Source organism: Falco peregrinus, chromosome 2 (assembly GCF_023634155.1).
Source record: "Falco peregrinus isolate bFalPer1 chromosome 2, bFalPer1.pri, whole genome shotgun sequence".
Lineage (NCBI taxonomy): Eukaryota > Metazoa > Chordata > Aves > Falconiformes > Falconidae > Falco > Falco peregrinus.
The window spans coordinates 110,196,385-110,214,915 of record NC_073722.1 but is presented as its reverse complement, the minus strand read 5'-3'; the positions used below and the strand labels follow the sequence as shown (position 1 = coordinate 110,214,915).

The 18,531-nt window shown below is 58.4% G+C and overlaps 3 protein-coding genes across 10 annotated transcripts in view; 1 reads left to right on the top strand and 2 right to left on the bottom strand.

Annotated features, from left to right (window-relative positions):
* Window positions 1–4,714, top strand: part of BCAS3 (BCAS3 microtubule associated cell migration factor) — a 370,182-nt gene extending 365,468 nt beyond the window's left edge. For 7 of the 8 annotated variants that reach the window (XM_055797243.1, XM_055797246.1, XM_055797240.1 and 4 more), the window contains one exon: window positions 3,833–4,714. In XM_055797243.1, the coding sequence (XP_055653218.1) occupies window positions 3,833–3,869 (37 nt within the window). In that variant the 3' untranslated portion in view covers window positions 3,870–4,714. The remainder of the gene's footprint in view (window positions 1–3,832) is intronic. The other variant, XM_055797247.1, reaches the window with a different exon arrangement.
* On the bottom strand, window positions 135–18,380 carry LOC129783917 (translation initiation factor IF-2-like). The gene is made up of 2 exons (XM_055797257.1): window positions 17,871–18,380; window positions 135–839 (listed from the first exon to the last, which is right to left on the bottom strand). The coding sequence occupies exons 1-2, from the start codon at window positions 18,296–18,298 to the stop codon at window positions 743–745; spliced, it is 525 nt and encodes a 174-aa protein (XP_055653232.1). The 5' UTR covers window positions 18,299–18,380; the 3' UTR covers window positions 135–742.
* On the bottom strand, window positions 14,213–17,181 carry LOC129783916 (collagen alpha-1(I) chain-like). Its single transcript, XM_055797256.1, has one exon. It carries the CDS (start codon window positions 15,559–15,561, stop codon window positions 14,602–14,604), a length of 960 nt encoding a protein of 319 aa, XP_055653231.1. The 5' UTR covers window positions 15,562–17,181; the 3' UTR covers window positions 14,213–14,601.
* Window positions 18,381–18,531: the final 151 nt, after the last annotated feature.

Here is an 18,531-nt window from a genome sequence, read left to right as displayed (position 1 = left end):
GCCCCTTTCTTCCTTCTCCCACCCACTCCCCCCCAAATCAAATATTTAGGTTTCTGCAAAGCTTGACTTCTCAACCCTGGTTATCTTGCTTCAGCAGAAGCAAATTGCAGTTATTACAAAATAGCCAGAGAGTCTATAAGGCCGAATGGGTTTTATATGATGCACAATTTGTTGGCTACTGTACAAGTTCATTAAAGTGTATCATAAGAGGTTGTTTTACTGGTACATTTAAGGAAGTTAATACATCTCGACAGTATATGCATGGGGGAATGCAGATACAATAACCCTCAGACATGCTGGGGCCAAGTCCATTCCTGGCGTAACTCCACCGAAGTAAACGAAATCACTCGCCGGGCAGCCGTGTCCTGCTCTGCCTTGATCCCTTACGGCCGCCGCTGCTCCAGGTTCTCCTGCCGCTCACCCCGTCTTTTGGGGGGGGGATCCCGGGGTTTGCTTCTATTTTGTGTTTTTCAGCCCACGTGTTCCCAGCACAGGGGAACATGGCACGTCTCACCGAGGTCTGGGAAGTATTGCATCTCCTTCCAGCTGCGCCGCAGGGCTCGGCCGCTCCGTCCCAGTGCAGCGCTGCCTGTCCGCAGGGACCTGCCTCTTCTGATACCAGGCAGCCCCACTGCACCATGGTGGCTCCTTCTGCTCTTGTTGGGTCTGTCCAGGCTCCGGGTCTGTCAGAAATCAGCCCGCCCCTCGGTTTTTACCCTGAAACAGGAAGGGTGTCCCTGTGTCATGGAGCTGTTCCTGGTCTTGTCTGAGCTTCCCATGGAGATGGCATTGATGTTCCTGTGCACATGCTTCTGCCATGCCCTGGTCTTCTGCGAGGTCTGGGGGGAAAGAGTAATAGTTTTATATTAAATATATAAATACATATATAAATATATAAAATCATAGTTTGCATAGGAATTCAACTATATTTTTTATTAATGAAACAGCTGGGAAAAAAGTGGAGTACTTTGGGGGAACGTAGGAAAACGTGCTGACTGTGGTGCTAGGGGTCATCCGTGCAGTGCGGGCAGTCCCCGGTGCCCGTGTCATGGCTAATGGCACATCTCTCATGCCCCAGCCGTGTGCGAGAGCCCGGGCGAGGGCAAGAGCCCAATTTCCTGAGCTCAGCGGTGCTCTCTGCTGCAGCGGTCAGGAGTTTTACAATGCTTTCTTAGGTATCAAAATACATGGCTCGTCTGCCTCACCGTGTAATTAGTTCCAGAGCGAGAGAGTTCGCAGTGCGGGGCTGTGTCAGAGCACGGGGACTCGCCCGCCCAGGGCAACGCGTGCGTTTCCCACCCGGAGCCCCTGGGAGGGCAGCTGGGCTGCGGGAGCTGCCTGGGTTTATCCCGACCTGCTCCAAGCCCCGAGCAGGCTCCAAGCAGGCTGGGGGGCTGGAAAACTCTCCCTTCAGTTCCTCTTGGGCCTTTGCATCACTTTTCCCCTCTCTGTTGTCCCTCCCCGTCGCTAACTGAAGGGGGTTGCGCGCCCGACGGCAGCAAGGGGAGCTCGGGGCAGCTGCGCCCGGACGGTTGGCAGGGCAGGAGCGGCGGTGCCAATGGCACGGGCAGGATGGGACCCCAGCCTCCCCAGCCAGGCTCTGCGCCCACCGCTCTGCCTCCCCGACGGTCTGTCCGTGCTTTTTTCCCTGGCTGGCATCAGTCTCTGCAGTGCCACCCCCTGGCAGTCCCCCGCAGAGGTGACAAGTGCCGCTGGCTGCAGAAATCCCATAGCCCCCCCCAGAAAGCCACCCTGTGAGCCCGAATTCCCCCACATCCCATCCCACCAGGGTATGCGGTCCTGTAGAAGTCACCGAAGGACAGGCAGGAGCTCAGCCCCACAGAAGCCGGCGGGGCTGTGGGGAAACAAACGCTCCCTCGCTTTTTCCCTTCTTTTGCCGTGGTTACTGGAACCTATTTGCCTGAAAGTCAATTCTAGGTTAAAAAGAGGGAGCGAAGTAGCCCCACGAGGAGTGCAGCAGCGTTTGGGGGAGCCCAGCCTGCCCAGCACCCCGCAGCTCTGACGTGGGACGCTTAACCAAAGCCAGCTGTGTGCCGAGGGAGATAAAAGCCCCAAATCAGACAGGATAAGCACAGTATTAGTGTGGGATACGCCACTCATTTCTGATTTAAATTACTGTTTTTACTTCCTGAACTCATGGGAGAGTAAGGATGTGAGGAAAATGAAGAGGTTTAGACATGGACATTCCTTCACCAAATACTGGCAAGAAACCGTGATTAATACAGCTGAAGTCATTATCATCACTGCTTGTAGGGTGACTGGTTTCCTGCTGATTTGTTTTTCATGTATCCTGGGCAGATTATCTCCATTGCAAGTTACCTCCGTGCCAAAGGATTAAATCCCCTCACCCTGGTTTGCTAGGTGTGCGCTCGCCTGGCTGCGTCCCTGCGGTGCCCAGGCAGCAGACGGGAGCTGTGCGGCGTGCAAGGATGCTGGGGCAGGATGCTTTTTGTTATACCGAGGAACCGACTTTCTGCTTTTGGTGCACAGATAGGTCCTTATCAGGGAGTCCTGTTGCAGCAAAAGGACTGTCGTGGTGTTTGCAAAAGGTTAAATATCCCTGCGTGAGACAGAGGTGTGCAGACGGCCAAGGTGCAGTAATGCTGAGCAGAGAGCAAAGCAGGCAGCGCTCCTCCATCTCCTGCGTCTGCATCTTCTTTCCACCCTCATCCAAGCAAAACTCGTGCTGCAGGGACAGGCAAAGCTGCTGCCTCCTCTTCGGGTTTGCCCCCCCGCCCCCATGCCTTACATGCACGCCACTGCGGCACGCAGCAGACCGGAGGGATTTTTCTCTTCCCCCTTCAGCAGCAGAGGAGTTTGCCCAAAGCTTCTGTCCCCATCCCGTCCCCTCCAGCACAGGCTGCGCAGCGGCAGCCAACGGAAGTCGCACTCGGGGCCGCGTGTTGCAACTCGCCAGAACATTTCTTGTAGCCTGTCACCGCGTGTCTGGGAGAGGATTCTTGTCATGTACGTGGGGCTCTGCCTAATCTCACCGCTGCATGCCACCGCTGAGTGCCGGCCGGGGTGATGCTGCCCAGCAGCACTGCTGCACGCTGCCACTGAGTCAACTGTTGGGTTCAAGTGGCTCACAGAGAGGCCACGGTTAGGAATGATGCTCCGCATGCACAAAAATCCTCGTGTTTCAAGATTAGGGAGCAATAAAGGCTTTGGGAGGTCAGCAAGGGGAGATGTCTGGGGGTGTGTGACCAGGAGAGGGAGAGCCATAGTCAGGCCTGTGTTCTTTTTTGCTTTGAGGCACAGCTCAGGCATGTAGGAAAGGGGATATTTTCTCTTTAGCTTGAAAAAGCAGAGTTATTTGTGTCCATTTGTGCAGGATAAAGGGTTGTGGAAAGTCCCTGATGTTCCCAAGGTGGAGAATCGCAGTGGTTGTGCACTGCTGGTACACACCACTGGGAACCGGTGGTGCTGCCACTCCCTGCCATCTCAGCAGCCTTGCTGCAGAGGGAAGATGTTCCATCACCTGCCACCGTACCCTCTGCACCCTGCTCAGTTCAGCCGTGGGTATCCCCACTATCGAGTCCTGACATGTCACGAGTCAGCGGCAAGGGGCTGCTCTGCCAGGCAGCATGCGGCGTCTCCGTCCGGCTCCACTAGGAGCCCGGCAGAGGAGTAGAACCAGGAGCTGGGATGCCTCTGGAGTGATTCGTCATATCACCCCAGAAAAGATGGACGAGGAGCAAACGTTAGAGCAATAATACAATAAACAGATTTGTCAATAAAGCGGCCGTCTGGTGGCACTCGGGGTTTCTCTGAAGCGCTAACCAGGACCTGCTCTCTCTTCCCATTGCAGAGCTTCAGCGAGAGGGAAGCATAGAGACGCTCAGTAACAGCTCTGGTTCCACCAGCGGCAGTATCCCACGCAACTTTGATGGCTACAGATCACCCCTCCCGACTAATGAAAACCAGCCCCTCAGCCTTTTCCCCACGGGATTCCCTTAAATTAGCCGAACATCCAAGGAGAGATCCAGACAGGGTAACGAGCCGCCTCTCCGCCTAAACAATCCCAATGTGTCTGTCACCTGCCAGTTCGCCACTGCGCTGGATGGTTCTCGTTACCCTGATAAATATTGACGACTCTTAAACCTTCCTGAAACATACTCACAAAATCTTGACTTTGTGTTCCTGTGCAATATGAAGAGACTCTGTCTTCAATCCTGATAGCTATGCGGCTTCTTTTTTCGCTGTGTTCAGGAAGAGGTTGGTTGAGAAGAAATATTTCTAAGCCATTTTTGGTCAAGCACATGGTTTCACAACCATTCTCTGCTTTTTCGTGTTGAGAGATGAAGGAAACCTCCGCAACTCAGAGGAGCTCTCGCCATTTGCAGAAGTGCCGAGCATTAATGAATGAACTGGAGAGAGTGGAAACTGGAAGACTTTCTGTGGACAGGGTTGATAATGTTATTCCTTCCTCATTGCGTCTCTTGCTGCCCTCCTTCCCCACTGATACTCATCAATGCCAGGAGTATTACAAATGGAAATGTTTCTTTTTGTTCTTCAGAAGAATTCTCTCTGTTGCTCCAGTTTTCTTCTAGTCATGTATTTTAGAAACGTACTTAATTGACTAACTGCAGTCACCAATTTCTCATATTTGGTTATAAAAGTTGTTCACTGGAACTCAGATATCTGTCCAGAAATGCATGTGTCATTGAATAAATCTAAGTTAAACAAGAAACTGCTTAAATGGCAATGTTCGTGGAGTGTTACTGGGCTGGCTGTGGGCTTTGTATATCTTCCTGGACCAGACTATGTGCATATTTACTAACTCGAAGGCTTTAATTAAAGCCATCGGTGGATGTTATGCAGCCAATCTAGCTGGGTTTTGCCTCCCTGCTTTCTTGTCCCTGTGTGCAAGGACAGGCTTTTTAAAAACGAGACTTGGGTGGTGTGCCTTGCACCCCCTTAGCCCCCCTGAAAATCAACACCCATCTCTGTTTGTGTGTCTGACTCCAGCTCCTCGCGCTGCTCGGGGTCCTGCTTCTCCATCCCACAGGCTGCGGTGGGACGAGGACCAGGCATGCTGGACGCAGAAGCACCCACCCCCATCTGTTGCATTACAGGATCACATATAAGAGGTTTGGCAGAGCCCGTATGGCTGCCTGAACCTGTATACCCTGCTGAACGCACACAGGCAAACCTAGCGCCGCATAACTCTGCTGATAAAACAGTCATGGGCTCACACATAGTAACCACATGAATTCCTACATCTCAGCCAACTTGTGTCGAGAAGCAGAGAGTGAGATGGGACTGTCAGCTTATGAAATTTCCTTCCCACTACTTGTTTTTAATAGAAGCCGTTTGAGTCATGGCAATGAGAGGAAACTATCTAAACCCACAAATCTTTTCACACTCTCAGAGCTTAAACCAGCCACGCTGAGTGATGCAGAGCCGACCACCCTCTTCCTACTCCATCCCCAAACACCAAATACCAAATTCAGTCTTGGGCTTGATTTTTTTGTTGTTGTTCTTAACTGTAATGCAGCAACTCAAATCTCAGAAGCTTTTTTTTTTTTTCCCCTCTCTCTTCAGGCTTGGAAACCACTAATAAAAACTGAGAGTCTGCAGCAGTAATTTCAGTTTCTTGCTTGGTTTTCAGTCAGTCCTTTCTCAAGCAAAAAAAAAAAAAACACCTTCCTTGGGATGAAATCAGAGGAGAGTTCGCCCGTAAGTAAGTACTCACAGCTCCGGCCCGCTGGCTGTATCTGCCGTAATGCTGTGTTTCTTTTATGTCTGTAAAATAATGGCTTGAAGTAAGGGGCTGAGGGTAGGGCTGGCACTGCAGACAAATGGGACCACAGGGTCAAGTCAGTCCACACCAGTCAGGATTTTTTAACACAGTTCAAGCCAAGGTCAGCTCCAAAAGTTCAAACAAAATCCAGATTAACACATACAGAAGGGATTGTGTTGTCACCGTGATGCTTGTTTCCTTTCATGCTTTCCAAGGAGCAGCCGTAAGGGACAAAGTTCTTGCAAAGGAAGGAAGAGGGCTCTTCTCCCTGCTGCCCCGGACAGCTTGCTTGCTGGTTCGTACTGAACACACAAAGTAGGATAGCACATAACGCAGAGTGGTGTCACTGGAAATGTATTTGTTGTTGGCAGGCATTAAATCACTTTTTATAAGTGCTGCAATATGGCCATGTGGAAATTCCCAGTCTGCAAGAAGCTCCTTTGAATCAGGATGTTTTGTTTAAAGGAGGGGGGGGGGGGGGGGGGGAACCCTACAAACTGGGGCTGTACCAAAATATTTTCAGTCTGGTTCATTGAAAAGAATGTCCTAAATTCCCCACTGTTGATAGCCCCGTAGCCAAACTGTTAAAAAAACCTAGAGCTTAAAAAAAGGGAAAGAAAAAAAAAAAAAAAAAAACAAGCACTGCTATGAGGTGGCTAATTTAACTTTAATTTGATACTTTCACAGATGACCCAGCAGAATAACCACTGAGTTCCAGCTCTTCAATGAGCCAGTGAAAACTGAGTGTGTTGCAATGATAACTCCATAGGGTCTGACACAAGGATGACTCTATAAGGTCTGATACAACCATAACTATAGGATCTGATACAGTAACTCTGTAGGGTCTGATACAACAATAACTCTGTAGGGTCTGATTCAGCACGTCCGTGCACGCCTGCTCCCACCGATGGCCCCTTCCTTTAGTGCACATACAGAAGCCCCCCATTTCAAGGGGGTGCCACATGCTTTCCTGCAGCAGCACCTTCCCTCCACCTTACCCTCGGCCGCAATCCTCTTGTCAGGCACCAGGAGAGAATATTGCTGCTCCTTGATAATGTCTAGAAGCTGCTCCTAAGGGAGGTTTGCCCCTGGCTTTAATGCAGCCAGGTTTTCAGTCTAGGGACCTGATCCAAACCCCACTTAAAGCAGAAGTAGCCGGAGGCTCGTAGTCTTCACAGGACTTCAGACAAGTGTGTCCCGTCATGGTGGAAATTATCCAGGTGAGTTTCTGAAATGCCAGTTTTTCAAATGCAGCAGCTGGCGGGCAGTCACAGGCAGCCCAGCAAGAATGTTGTGCCATGATATAAACCACTGGCTCCAAAAGAGCCCAAAAGACATGCCGGACTCGCAGGTTTTTAAACTGTTTCCAGTAGTAGTAAGCAGCGGCCTCCTGCTGAGTTCAAAAGGCAAAACGTCTCATTTAAAGCAGGGCGGACTGTATATCACCCTGCGCATAAAGTGGAGCTCTTCTATTAAAAGTTGAGTTCAGATTTCATGAATTAACATGAAATATTGCTTTCTTATCCTACCCTGGTTTCTGTAATACACACATGTAGTGGGCTTAAATCATGGGAGGGGAGTATTTTGCTGGTTGCAAAGTGGAAAGCCAAAGGCTCTCCGAATGCAACAGCTGGAAGGTCAAATGCAGTCGGCTGTCGGTACCAGGGGGTCCGTGGGGCACGTGGGGCTCCAGCTTCGTTGGCTTTGCTCGCGGAGCTCAGCCCTGCTGGAGCGTGGTGCTCTGCCCCAGCAGTGCCAATCCAGCCCATCCTGCTAGCCGTGCCCCCGTGGGCGCAGCTTCTGGTGGTCCTGCCCCCAGCCCCTCAGCCAGCCCCAGAGCAAAGTTTTCTGGTGATGAAGCTGGGAGAAGGCAGGCCAGCGAGGGGAACCGATCAAGGGCAAAATACCGCCGAGATCTCTGTCCTCCTGCCCTGTCAAAGAGCCCCGAGAAGACTTTTGCTGCAAAGTGCAGCTGTGAAATCCCCAGACCTGCTCCCCCTCCTCTCTGCACCTCCAAGCATGGGGGCAAACACAGGGTGCTTTCACCCAGGCTTCTTTAGTAACTTTCCGAGAATCCAAACTGCATCTGCGCCACGTCCCTGCATTTATTTTCTCGCTTCTCTGCTCTGGCTTGTTTCTGTGCAGGGTAGGAAAGTTTGCGCCATTTCCTGTTGTCTTTCCCTTATGCTCCTGAGATATTGTAAAAATGTTCGGTATCCTCCAGTAGGTTGTAATCACTTCACCCTAATGTTTCACAGCTGCTAAGTGTAACTTTAAACCCAACCATTTGAGTGCTTACAATTAGCGAGTCAATGGAGCCGAGATCAGCTCTTCGTGATTGCAAAAAGAGAAAATAAAACTTTTTTATTTTCCAAGATTTAATAGGGTAAAATGGGAACAAAAGTTGTGGAGATGAGGGGTTTTTTAATGCAATAAATGATTAGTGGCTTATGTGCTAGGAGAAAATAATTGAATCCACTGCTTGGCCTGCTTCACAGATGGAAAAGGCACCAGGACAAGCACGTGTCAGCAGTGGCAGCGCCTCTGTCCTGGGAACTGCAGGAACCCGCTGTCAGACCCACCGCTCTCGTTTGTCGGAGCGCACCGGTGAGAGCAGAACCAGCAGGGCTCCAGGGGCTTCAGGTGCCACATTGCCGCAGCCCTGACGGCGCTGGGAGCGAGGCCAGGGAAAACCATCGGCTGGGCCAAAACGCACACGGCTGGTGAGGCGGCTGTGGGGCAAAGGCAGCCGCTGAAAGCTGGGCTGATGGCTACGGAGAGGGGCTGCCTGGCTCCCTGCGCAGAGATGGTGGCCACGGCCCCACGCAGCTTCGTAGCCAAAGCCAAAGCGAGGGGCAAAGCAGCAAGCACACATGCCGGGACATGGGACATCACGCCATCATAAGATGGGGACATCAGCAGGGACCCCTGATCGGCAGGGACCTGTTGATGGCCCCATTTTATGCAAAGCTGTTTGTAAACACGTTCTGAGCCTTTCATAAAACAGCACAGGGGCCGCTTAATCTCATGCTGTTCCTTAACTTTACTTGATACAAGCGTAAACTGAGCCTCGTATTGAAGAATCTTCCCAGCACACCAGGGTGGAACCTCCTTTGGCTGACGGTACGGGGTTTGCTCCCGCTCCAGCATGTGTTGGGAGCAGGTTTCAATTATACCCGAAAGTGCCTTTACCCTGGTGAAAGCAAAGGGCAGGTCGCAGCAGGGGTAACAAGTCCCCAGCTCCAGAGCTGGAGCATGGACGCAGCAGAGTTGCTGCCTCCCACGTCCTGTGCAGTGCCCGGCTGCACCCTCGTCCCAGCGCTGTCTGCAGGTGGGGACAGCGTTTGAGCTGACTTTTCCCACCGCAGGACAGGGCCTGGGGGACATGCTGTGTGTCCCCTCCGCCTGCAGACACGCAGCCGGTCCTGGCTCTGCCTGAGCATTGGTACTGCCCCATCCAATGCCAGCCTGTCACGGACTGGGCTCGGATGTAGTTAGAAGCTGTGTGTCCCGTCAGCGTGTTCCCAGGCTGAATTTTTGCCTTTCTTGGGAATTTCTGCTGCAGGAAATTAGGGGAAAATACTGATGGCCCCAGGCAGATTGTGGGCAGGTGACAGGCATGGGTGTTATCTGAGCAAGCCAAGGTAAGGTGCCTGTGCATGGCCTGTGTGTGCTGTTGCACTGGGGCCATTCCTGCAGCAGCGGAGCTGCCTGCCCCACGCCGTGCCAGGGACAGCCCTGCACCTGTGGCCAAGGCCCCGTGAGCCAGGTCGTGCAGGGTGCCCAGCTATTGCTGGGAACTACTGATGCTCAGCAGTTCTTCGCATGCGCTCAGCACCTTGCAGGATCTGGCTGTCTCAAAGGTGGTGGCTCCATCCTCCATGAGCTCATCTCCCAGCCACTCTGGCTGGGGCAACTGCAGGAGGGTGACCACTGGCCTCGCTTGGGTGGTCACTGCAGCGGGCAGGGTCGGGGGCTTGCAGCCTCCCCGCCTCCTTCCCTCCATCCCGTCAGGTTTTATCGTGTCCCTGGGGATGGGCACAATGCAGAAGGGATGCTGCTTCCTGAGAGCCCTCCCTCTGTGGGAAGCACTCCTGCCACCTGACCATAAATACTAATTAATAGCAAAGCCCTGGTCTAGATCAAGGAGGAGGCTCTGAATTTTCTTGTGAACTTCACTGTCTGAAAGGTATCTTAAATATTCTCTAGCACTCAGGCTATCAGTAGGTCAATTATACAGTGAGCAGTCATACGAAGTTAATTTCTAATTTAATACAATGTTAAAAGGTTGTCAGGTTAAAATCTAATCTATAAACAAGACACGGAACGTCTCTTTAAAACAAGTGTCATGAACCAGTCCTGGCTCAAACCACAGGCTGCTGCTTCTTTTATAGGATGTAATTACTTCCCAGTGAGTATTTACAATATTATTATAGGATGGTAATAAAAGGCCAGTGCTGGCCGTGCCCGCGCAGCAGCCCTGTGCCAGCTGGGCGCTAATCCTGCTCCCCCCTGGCCCCTCTGCCTCCGGCCCCTTCTCCGCGGAGGTAAGAAGTGCCGGCTCGTGGGGCTCTGCTCCTGCTCCATACCGTGGGAAGCAGGATGGGGGAAGAACCAGTTGTGTTTTCGCTTAAATACACCTCGGGGTCAGGGTGACGGGGACCCCCCGATGTGTTTTGGAGGGACCACAAGGAGGAGGGCTCACCAGCACTGCAGCGTTTCACCAGCCCCTGCGATGTGCCGTACCTGCCGGTCCTGGCTGGAAATGATGGGCGAGTGTGTTCATTTTTCAACAACCTGGGGAAAGGACTTTGGCAGGGTTTCGCCGCGGGCTGAAGGTTACAAGCCACATTCAGACCAGCGGCTTCATTGAAGCAGAAAACCAGAGGCAGCACCTGCAGCTGGGGTGAAGAGCTGACCCTGTGCCCTGCCCCATCCCCCCACCTCACACCCTCTCCCCCGACTCCCTCCGTGGGCAGGACACGGGCAGGGAGGACCGGGCACATCCCACTGCCTTTCCTCCCAACCAAGGGATGCCCACACTGCAGCCACCTCTTGAGGTACGTTGAATTTTTCTCCTTTTGCTGTTGGAAGGGGAAAGTCTAACTGTCATATGGGAGCAATGGCATCGTCCCACCCGGGCAGCCAGCCGGACCACAAGACTCCTGCACCTGGTAGTCCATGGTGGCTATGGGAGCCGGGCACAATCAGGATTGCCCTTGCCAGGCTCAGCTGAAAATCACCGCGTGTCACCCCGCTGTAGGTTGTGTGATTGGCTTTGAAATCACGTGGGTTTATTTTCCAGGAGGAATCTCAGTGGCTCCAAAGCTTTGGATCAGATGTGGCCATGCCTGAGCTCTTCTGTACGCCCATGAAGCCCTGCAAGGTGGGTTTTTGTAAAGAAGAGGAAGATTTTGATAGGAGTGGGTGACGCCCACAGCAAGGGCTGTGGGGACACATGGGGTGATCTAATACCAGAGCTGAAATGGAGGGAGGTGGCGATGTGCTGGTCTGAGCCGGCCTGCAGAGCTGCAAGGGATGCGTGGGCTCATTGCAGTGGCCCCTCCGCTGGCCAGGACTCCTTCCCTTCCCTTCCCTGAGTTTTCTGGTAAATTCTGCTGCTCTTTGTAATTGAGAAAAGCTGCTGCTGCACATCTGCGCAGGCACTGTCCGCTCGGAGCTGGCTGCCAGGGTTGTTAGTGCTCGCCATGGCGGGGCTTTGATGTGCGCGTGATTCACAGGCTGGGCCGGGGCCGCCCCACAGATGCTGCCCCCTGGGTGCTGCGGGACCGCACGCCAGGTGGGACAGCACCCACCGCATCCGTGCCAACAGCAGCCCCCGCTCCCAGTGCCCCGTGTCTCCTCGCCAGGGCTCGGGAGGTGACCCTTGCTGCTCCCCTCTGCAGAGGACGGTACCCGGGGGCACGGGGGGCGGGGGGCTCAGGTGCTCCCCATCACCCCCTAGCGCACGAGGGGCAGAGGGCTGGGGGTGCCTCCGCGCCGGCCACCACGGCACAGCCCCACCTTGGCAGCACGACGCGAGTGGTGGGAGCAGCAGAGCCCTGGGCTGGGGGCTGGCGGAGCCGCACACCAGGGCTTTGCTCTGCGGGCACGGGGCGGCACGGGGAGCGCAATCTGTGGCCTTAATCCTGCCGTGTCCTGCGCGCTCTCAAATCCCCTTCACTTCAATGAGCGCTTGTAGTGTCAGGCCTGCGCCAGGCGAGACAGCACGCGGGGACGGCAGGGAGGATTTGCTCAAGAGGCACTGTTTTTAAGGTGAGATTTGAAGGATGGAAGACAGATGGCAACTGGAGAGGACAAACGGATCAAGTGAAGGGTTTGTTTTCAGCATGGAGGGGAAAACACAGGAGGGAATTACTGCTGGCTACAAAATGGGGGCTATTAATACCTGCAGCGTCTCAAGCTCCGCACTTAGCCTGGCAAGCCAGGACCCTCACGGGGCACCCACGGCGGGGGCAGGCACCGGCCCCTTTGCGGTGCAGGAGTGTGTTTTTTCTGCTGAGATGAACTGATCCCAGCGCAGTGCTGAGTGTACCCAGACAAAGCCGGGAGCGGGGTTATTAGCCAGCCGGCGGCCCTGCCATTGTCCCCACTATCTTTTCTTCCCTTTCAGCCTCCCTCCCCGTGGCCCAGGTCTCAAAGACCATGTGTCAAGAGATTAGTGACCTGCACGAAGGGCAATTGCTTGCTTTGTGCTGGCAGCCCGGCGTCGGGGCTGTTATTTACTTGTTATTTGGTGCTGCTTCCCTTGAGGTATCCATGGAAAACAGGCTGGAGAGCAATCTGCTGGGCTGCAGAGCACACAAGGGCCAGGGGCTGGGAGAGGAGGCACTTCAGGGTGCGCTCTGCGTGCCCGGACCGAGATCCCCGAATCCCCTGGGGCAGCCAGTGCAAGAGCCCAGCACCTCCAGAGAAGCCAGGGAAAAGCTGGGCAGTGGGAAAATGAAAGGCAGCACAGAGGTGCCCAGGCACCTCAGCGGGCACGGTGCTGGAGCCAGGACCATGATGGGGCCTTGCCATACAGTGGATTGGGTTTGCAGACTTGTTTTAAAAATTAAAAGATGGGAAGAGTCAGTCCTGTCTGTAGAGCCCCACTCCACCTTTCCGTGCCTCTGACAGATTGCGGCTCAGAGTGCTGGGGTTTTGAGAAAAGGTGAATAAAAATTATGAGGATTGGTCATTTGGGTATACATCAAATTTGTTCATGATGAAACACCCACAAAACAGACAGGTGCAATAAGGCGGCGTTTTTCCTGCCGATGGCCAGCTCATGCTTTATTCTGGCTGGTTTATTTTCTCAGCAGCGAAACCCACTCTCCAGTAAACACCAGACAGTGATTTTCTGCAATCCTAAAAGTCAAACCTAGACCAAAACCACAACTCACGTGATGTGGCAACAGCGGCGTCAGATCCTGCTTTAGATGTGATTTCAAACCCATTCCCAGTTCGGTCTGAAGCAGCCAGGCCGGGGTGGGAGCCCCCACCAGCCTGCGCACCCAGGGGCATTTCACTCACCCCTCCTTCGGTGCTAGGACTCCTGTCCAGCACCCCAAACCGAGAGAAGGGGGGTGCTGGCAGCGCAGGGCCCCTGCCCTGTGGAAGGGATGGAGCCAGCTGGGCTGGGTGACCCCCATGGGGCTGGGGGCTGCCCTGCGCCTTCCCCCTTCCAGGGCCAACCGGGGGGGGACTGCACCCCCCGTTTAAAAATCAAAGGAAGGAGGGAGAGAACCCGGGGGGCAGGACACAGCCTGGGACATCCCCTGCCCCACGGGTTTTGCTGCACGAGCGGGGTCCCATTGCCCAGAGGGGGGATTGCTGGGGGCCCGCGGAGGTTGCGCCGGATGCGGACCCCCCCATGGTTTCCCCTCCGCTCCTGCCGCTGTTCCTCTCGCTTGCACGGAGCCTGCGGGGCAGCCCCGAACCGCATCTCCATCCTGCCGAGAGGGTGGGCGGGGGCCCCGCAGCGTTATTCCCTTCTGATAACGCCGTCGGCGAAGCTCTTTGGAATCGGTTTGAGGGGCGGCCCGGACACGAGGGCAGCCCCGGCTTCGCTCGGGAGCCCGGGCGGCAAGCGGGACCCGTTACCGATAAGCGCCGATACGGCCCTCGACGCCGAGGGGGGACGGACACCGACCGCTGGGGTTCCAGCGTGGGGCGGCCCGGCGGAGCTGGGGGCTCTGCGCCTCCCTTCCCCGCGGGAGCCGAGCCGCGGTCACGCGTGGCGGGGGTATGGGGGTAGGGGCGGTGGGCTCGCCCCCAGCCCCATCCCATGACGGCGATGAGGCGGCGGTAATGCCATTAGTCCGGGGATTACGGGCCCGCGCCGGGATGTGACACGCTTTCTCAAATGGAAGTTTTTTAAACAGAAGGATTTGCATGATCCCCCCCCCGAGCCCCGTCCCCGTCCCCGCCCGCCCCCCGCGGTGCCCGCTCGGGTTTCAGGCCGCGGCCCCCCCCCGCGCTGGCCCGGCCCGGCCGGGGCTCCCGGCGCCTTTTAAGGCAGCGGGCTCGGTGCTCGCGAGGCGCCGCGCCCCGACGTGGGGAGCCGGGGGTGCGCGGCCGGGGGGCAGCCCGCCCCGCGCAGGGAGGGCCCTCCCCAATTAAAATAATAGTAATAATAATAATTAGAAAAAAATCAATCCAGCGGCGGGGCTGAGTGGGCTCCCGGATCAAAGCGGCGCGGAGGTAATGAGGGCAGGGTGCGGGAGGGGCGCGGAGGTTGCGCCCCCCCCCCAGCGCGGGGTGCGCAGCGGCCACCCGGCCGGGCCGGGGTCAGTCGCCGCCCGCCCTGACAAACAGGCTGGAAAATGTGTTTATAAATTGTTCAAACTCTGGATAAACTTCAGCGGCGTTTGTGTCTGCGTCTCCCCAACTGTTGTTATTTTCCAGAAATCTGGATTACTGGAAATATTTTCTTTAAAGCTGGAGCGAAATCTAAACAGTCTGAGGGCAGGGGGAGCTCGGGGGGGCGGCCCGGGGGCTGCCGCGCTGGCGGGGCTCCTCGGGTTTCCCTCGCCGGGCCGCGCACGGACGGGGCGCCCGGCTCCGCGGCCGCGTAGCGGGAGGAGGGAGGAGGGCGGGCGGCGGCGCCGGGGCCGGTGTCGGCTCGAGCAGCTCTCGGTGCCGGTCGGTAAAAGTGCCTCGGGCGGGCCCCGGTGCCCGGTACAACCTGGGATGTGCCCACACAGCGCGGCCGCACGCCGGCCCCGCCACCGGGCACCGGAGCACCGGGGGGGCGGGGGGTTTCCCGAGGGTAGGGGGATTCCCACCCCGCCGAGGGGTGTGGGGGGAGATGCGGCGCCCCGGGAGGAAGGGAGGCGGAGGAGAGCTGTCCCTGACGCGGGTGGGTGAGAGCAAACGAGGGCAGCTTCATGTTTATTTCCCACTCCGGGCCAAGCGGGGCCGGGGAAGCTGTCGGGGCAGCCGCTCCCCGCCCCCTCCCCGCCTGCCCCACGGCCCAGCGGTGGCGGGGCCGGACCGAAGGGGGAGGCCCCGGGGCTGAGAGGGCCCGCCAGCCGTCGGGCCTCTCCTGTGGGGCGAAGGGCTCCTGCCGGGCCCTTCTGTCTGTCCATCCTCAGGTCCCTCTGTCCAGCTGCTCCCGGGCTAGCAGCGCAGAGCCCAGCCCAACGGCACCGTCCCCCTCCCTCCACGGAGGGCCTTTTCCCGCCCCCGGGTGGGTCCCCCCCCAGCTCGGAAAGGTGCGAGCGGCCTTTTCTGCGGCCCCGCCGGGCTGCCCTCCCCAGGCCCCGGGGGTAGTCCCCTTGCCGTGGCATCGGGGCCGGGAAAGGGGCGGCCCGACGGCTCGCCTTTGGCACGGAAAAAATCCCCTCGGCCTGGGAGCCAGAGCGCCCGCGGCCGGTGCGCCCCACGCAGCCCCGTCGGGGGGCAGCGCTGCCCGGGGCGCGGGGCCGCCGCAGCCCGGTGGAGCCGGGAGGAGGGGAAGGCGGAGGCCCGGCTGCTTGTGAGAATTGTTATTTTTCATCAATCACCCGCAATTTGTGTAAGTGCCCCGGACAGGACACCAGCCGTCCTGCTGGCTGGGGTCACGGAGACAGCACAGCGATGGAGAAGAGCAAATTGCATTTGCTCACCAGCTCACAGATCCAAATTACGGCCCTCGCATGGCGCGGGGAAGGGAGCGAAAGGTCCATGTGACATGAGGGAAATATGAAGGACTTTGACAGGTCTTAAACGGCCTGGCGCCAAGGCCTAAGTCTACCGGCTAAAAATAGAAAAGGGATGATGAGTGGAGATGGGCAGAGATGAAAGGGGAAAAGCGAGCGGGGCCGCGCTGCGGAGCGGGTGGTGTGCGGGGGCAGCCTGGACGGGACAGGCCCCCCAGCCCGGCCGCCACCATCCCAGCCCGGGGACCGCTCGCCAGCACGGCGCTGGGCCCTGGGGTAACCCTCCCTTGGAAGGGGGCTGTGCGGGGACACCTCTCGTTCCCGACCCCCGGGGCAGGGCTGGCCTCGGTGCCAGGGGCTGCTGGCTCCTCTCTCCCTGCCTGGTGCCCGGTCATGGACAGGGAGGACGGGACGACACCGGGCGACCACAGGCATGAGTCCCCCGCACCCGTCGAGCCGGTGGCCGCGGCCGGACCTGCCCCGAGCAGCGGGTGCCCCGGTCCCCGTTAGGCCCCGCCACCGGCCGTCCCATCGGCGGGCGCCGCTACAGAGGCTCGGGGAGACGAGGCTGCTCTGGATCGGTTTTATTCTGCAGGCGAGGGCGGTTGCGACGTTAGAGCGGTGCGGGGGGCGCGGCGCGGGACCCCGGGCCCGGGGCAGGAGGAGAGACGACCTTTACTCGTGGGGGCCCGGCTGCCTCCAGGCCCCAACGGGTCGGTCCCCGCATCTGCCTTCGGAGCGCCGGGCTAGGGGTCTACGGGAGAGCCGCCCCCGGCGTGGGGCGATGCCGTCCCGGGGGGCGGCGCAAGGCTCCGGCTTTGCTTTGCGAGGGGGAATTAAAGAAAAAAAAATACAAGCAAGCCCCTTTTTTTGCTAAAGCTGCCGTCAGCAGTTTTCCGTGGCGGCAAGGAAGCAAAGTCCAAATCGGGTCTAAATTTCAGTCCCCGCTCCCCGTTCCCCGTTCAATGGTCAGCGGGACCCCCCCGGCCCCGCCGCCCGGGGCAGCCCCGCGGGGGGCCACGCTGTGCCCGCCTCGTCAGGCGCGGTGCGGGGCCGGGCGGCGCAGGCAGAGATGAACCTGCCGCGGGACACGGGCAGGTTCTGGGCGCCTCGGCGGAGCGCCCGGGGCTTGGCTTTGGGATCGGCGGGGCACGGCAGCGCGGGCAAGGATCGCTATCGGCGGGATGAACCGGGGGGGGGCGGGGGGGGCTAAAGAGATGTCGGGGTGGGGAGGGGGCACCCAGGAGTCCCCGCGTCCCACCCCGCCCGAGGTGCAGCGACACGCGGCCCCGTGGGCTCCGAACTGCAGCAGCCGCGACACGCGGCCCCGTGGGCTCCGAACTGCAGCAGCCGCGCCTCGCTGCGCATCCGCGGAGCGAGAGGGCCGGGGGTGTGGGGGGGCAGGCCGGGGGCCAGAGGAGGGGGCCGGCCCTCACCCCCCCGCCCCGTCCCGCCTGGGCGCAGCGGAGGCGGCGGGAGCAGGAGCCTTGGAAGGATGGCAGGGCGCTTTTTGAAGATTTGGGGGTAAATATGAAGTGACAAGAGACGGGTCTTTATTGTGAGGGCTCAGCCGCCTGGCGCCAGGGCCCTCTTCAGCCACCGCGGCCCTCAGTTAATCAGCGCAGATCTCCAAACCGACCTCTCCGCGGGGACACCCACCGCGCCTGCCGCCCCCCCGGGCCCCGGCGCGGCGGGACCGGCCCTAATCCCTCTGCAAACAGCCCCAGAGTGTCCCCCCGCCTCCTTATCTGCCTCACACACACCCCCGCCCGGGTAAACAGCCCCTCCGGCCGGGCACAGCCGCACCGGCCCCCGGCCGCGCACTCGACGCGCCCCGACGGCGCGGTCTGTGCCTCCGCCGTGGGCGCGGGGCTGCGGAAGGGTCCACCACCACCCCCCAAACCCCCGGTCGGGGCGGCTGCCGGCAGGGCGGGGGGCGACGGCAGGGAGCGACTCACCCGCGCTGGAGGTCGCCGCTCGGGGCCTCCCCGCCGCCCGCAGCTCTCCGCCGGGCCGCGCTCCCGGCGGCCGCCCCGGCGGCGGTGCGCGGCGCTGCGCGGTTGTGCGCGGAGCGACGGGCGGGGCGCGCCCCACCTCGATCCGCTCTCCAGGATCTGTCGTAAGACGGCAGCCGCCGAGCTCCCCCGGCCGCTCCCCCCTGCCCCGGCCCGCCGCCCCCGCAACGCCCGGCGGGCCCCTCTGCCGCGCCCCCCCGCCCCCGAGGCTCCGGCCCGGGCTGCCCCGGGCGCCGCTCCCCGCTCCGCCGAGGCGGCTCCGCGCCGGCCCCGCACCGGCGGCGGCCGCTCCCCGGCCGCGGCGCAGCCAGGGCTGACCCGGTATGCGGAAAGGAGCCGGGGGTGGGATTTCGAGCACTTTTCTCTGTCATTGGTTAATATTTTATTCTGTTGACATGTTTTCTTACTGCCGATGCTTCCGACACCTTCTTCTTCCCCCCCACCTCTTTTTTTTTTTTTTTTTTTTCCTTCTTCCTTTCCTCCCTCCCTCGGCGCCCCCCCCCCCCCGCCCCCCCGCGCCCCGGAGCTTGGCCGGAGCTGTCAAAACCACGCCTATGCAGATCCACAATTGGTCTGAAACGCGTAAAATCAGCAATCAAGGGGG

What these genes read in the sequence shown, in the direction of transcription:
- LOC129783916 (XM_055797256.1), bottom strand. Translation starts at nt 15,561, where the DNA reads ATGCCACGGCAAGGGGACTACCCCCGGGGCCTGGGGAGGGCAGCCCGG.
- LOC129783917 (XM_055797257.1), bottom strand. Translation starts at nt 18,298, where the DNA reads ATGACAGAGAAAAGTGCTCGAAATCCCACCCCCGGCTCCTTTCCGCAT. An exon ending in AGCGGCGACCTCCAGCGCGG is followed by an intron (nt 840 to 17,870) that starts GTGAGTCGCTCC and finishes CTTTCCCCCCAG; the next exon opens with ACCTCGCAGAAGACCAGGGC.